The sequence below is a fragment of the Acyrthosiphon pisum genome, chromosome A1 (genome assembly GCF_005508785.2).
Source record: "Acyrthosiphon pisum isolate AL4f chromosome A1, pea_aphid_22Mar2018_4r6ur, whole genome shotgun sequence".
In the NCBI taxonomy this organism is placed as follows: domain Eukaryota; kingdom Metazoa; phylum Arthropoda; class Insecta; order Hemiptera; family Aphididae; genus Acyrthosiphon; species Acyrthosiphon pisum.
The window spans coordinates 33,132,934-33,136,143 of NC_042494.1; the positions used below are offsets into that span (position 1 = coordinate 33,132,934).

Genomic DNA, 3,210 nt, shown 5'->3' on the forward strand with positions numbered 1-3,210 from the left:
CGAACTCCGCATATTGTATAACGTTTCGTAACCACAATATTCATACCGTGTCCAGTCTTGTATTGAGGAAATTCTAAAGCGGCAAACGTTTTGCAGAACGAACGCCAACGTTTGAAACGTTGAAAACGTAGAAATTCACGAGCGGTTGGTTTAGTGCGGTATTTTGTTTAACCGTGGTCGTGGTGTAAGACATAAAAAAAAATTAATCGTGATAAGTCGTGAATTGTGATAACGATAACAGCAATAGTATAAACAAAAACAACCACGGTACTGGTTACTAGAACGAAACAGACCAAACGCTGGATCATGGCGTTTGCAATGTTTGCAAACGTTTACAGCTTCGTTTAGCAACCGGACGTTCCGAATTTCTCCGTTATCAAACGTTTGCAACGTTTGCCGCTCCAGAATTTCCTCATAATATATCTTAGTCCGTGATCAAGGTCAATCTATCTACCTTGATACTAATAATAGGTTTTTTGTTGGTCATTTTCTCAGTCATTAAATATATTTATAATAATAAATATCTTACATCACGTGACTTAAAAATTAAGCACCACAATACTCAGGTAGTGAGGTGGATATTATAATATTGAATATTATATACAATATATATATATTATCGGTTTGTGGAGGAAGGATTTCGTGTGTCAGGCAATTTTTAATACAACTGTTAATTATAACCGGTTATTCCCTAGTCGTTACTATACCTATGTTTTTACATTGGTAGGTATACCCCACCTGGCTACCTATACCTATCCAACACGTATATAAAAATAGTAAATACGGCCGTCCAGAATGATGTTTCAGACTACTTTCAGTTAATGTTTGGACGTCGATAAGCACTTGTCATAGTTTTTATAATATTAAAAAACAAATTTTAAAACGAAAATGGAAAAGTGGAATGGAAAAGTTGCTGTAGTGACAGGCGCTTCTTCTGGGATCGGAGAGGAGACTTGTCGACAACTGGTTGAAAGGGGAATGATTGTTGTTGGTTTTGCTAGGAGAGAAGATAAACTTCAGGTACGCTATAGTTCAGTTGTTTAGTAGTTGTAAATTAAATCCATGTGTTAAGTTTTTAGAGCAAATTCAATACATTTAACTAAACATTTGTATTTAGAAATCAATATAGTTTCATATTAGGTACATGGAAAAAAAAACAGTTGTTTGTACTATATATAAAAATAGTAAGATTGACTGTACGTTATAATTGCTATAGGCATAGCTATATGGTTTGTCAGATTTACTAAAATATCATAGTCAAGTTATTATAGTTATTCGAACTGATATAATATGCTATTATAACTATATTTTTTATTTAATTCAAATATTAAAAACTGCGTTAACTATAAAATATAGTTAACATTACCATAACAAATAACTATATTTAGTTATTTTACCTATTAAATAGTGTAGATCAGTGTTTTGCAACCTATTTGATATGGCATTTGATGATAAGCCATCAGAAGAAAATTCAATTTTATTATTGTTAGATATGAGTATGATTTAATCTTAACATAATTTAATCTTTCAATCTCTTAATATGTTTGTGACCCATCAATGAGATTTCGCAAGCCATGGTTTTGGAAACAATTGCAAAACATTGTGACGTTGAACTTATTTATCAATTTTGATTTTTGAAGAGACTGCAGTCGCACCTATAGGTAACACAAGACTATTTTAGATTCTGAGTTGACCAATGAATGTTCTTGTTATACAATAATTATATTATGTTTTATATTTTATTATTTTTAGTTTTTGTTTAAAAACAAAATTTGGCAAAAAGAAAAACCAAAAATAAACGGTTTAGTTATTTAAAAAAAAATGTTTTCAAAAAAAGTTATTATTAATAGTAGTCCGTAAGGACTTGAAACTTTTAGTATGACATATTTTATTATTTACTATTCTGAATGCAATTTTCATGTTAATTATTATAATTTATTTTAAGCTATTAATACCACGAACTTCTTCCCGATTCCGTGTACGGATATTATATACCAATTAAACCGTTCTACAGTTGGTCGATATACTACACTTAGTAAATAATGTATAGAATAATATTATAATAATTATTATATAATTTATATAATTTTATTTTGTTAAAAATGAGTTCTACCATACCTTATAATATTACCTATAGAAAATAAGTTTCTAATAGGTAGTAGGTAATACATAAATTTATAAATTATATATTTATTGATACGCCGTAGACAATGATTTATCAGAGAATTACAATTCTCATTACTCAATGAAAAGTTACACTCGCTCTTGATATACAGCAGAGTGACGACATCCTCGAATTTTAAAATTAAATTTTCTAATACAATATTTTTTTCAGGAGTTAGAAAAAGATTTAAAAGGAAAACTAGGTAAATTTTATTACGTTAAAGTTGATATGTGTTCGGAAGAAAACATTATGGAAGCTTTCAATTGGGTGAAGAGTACATTGAAATCGGTTGATGTACTAGTTAACAATGCAGGCGTTTTGAAGAAAAGTGATTTATTAGGTAAATTGAATTCATTTATTGATTTAAAATAGGTACCTATCTAGTAATGTGATAGTAACATATTAATTACCTGTATGTATTACGTATAGCGAATGTGAAATAATATCCAATAAAATATAGGTATAAAAATAATGTTAAAGGACCATCCAACTCAAAAAATCAATAATTATTTTTTTACTCTAATAAATAGAATAGAGTCTTACTAAGATAATGATACAACTAAAATTCGTTTGTGACTATTCGTTCGCTAGTCACTGTGACTTATGACATTGCGCGTGACGTCACGGATTCGTCCGCCGAGGCGGCGGCCAAATATAATACACGGCAATATATCCATTTTTGGTTTAACATAAAATAACTGCTTATGAACTTTTTTTTTTCGAATGAACTAATCAAATGTATTCAAGAGTACCTCATAATCTTTCCATTCGTATAATTATATCACATTTTGGTTTAATAGTGTAGACAAAAATAACACTTAAATAAATTATATTATGAATTTACCATACCGCTGCTGCAGTAAACGTGTGTAATATTGTTTTGACGATCGTGACATCATGTACGGATTTCTGACGCCTAAACTGTCTATATAGTTTTAACTCGTAGCTAATATTAGAGATGGGCGAGGCTTTCTTATTATTATCTAACTATTATATATATATCTAACTTTTGATCATCCATTAACAATTAACATCGATTTACAAAA

General features: G+C 29.5%; 1 protein-coding gene across 1 annotated transcript in view; it reads left to right on the plus strand.

Moving 5' to 3' along the window:
- Positions 1-816: 816 nt before the first annotated feature.
- The window catches only part of LOC100301633 (short-chain dehydrogenase/reductase-like), an 11,241-nt gene continuing 8,847 nt past the window's right edge, over positions 817-3,210 (plus strand). Inside the window, 1 exon segment of the mRNA NM_001160394.1 lies at positions 817-1,020. Within this exon segment, the coding sequence (NP_001153866.1) occupies positions 889-1,020 (132 nt within the window). The 5' untranslated portion in view covers positions 817-888.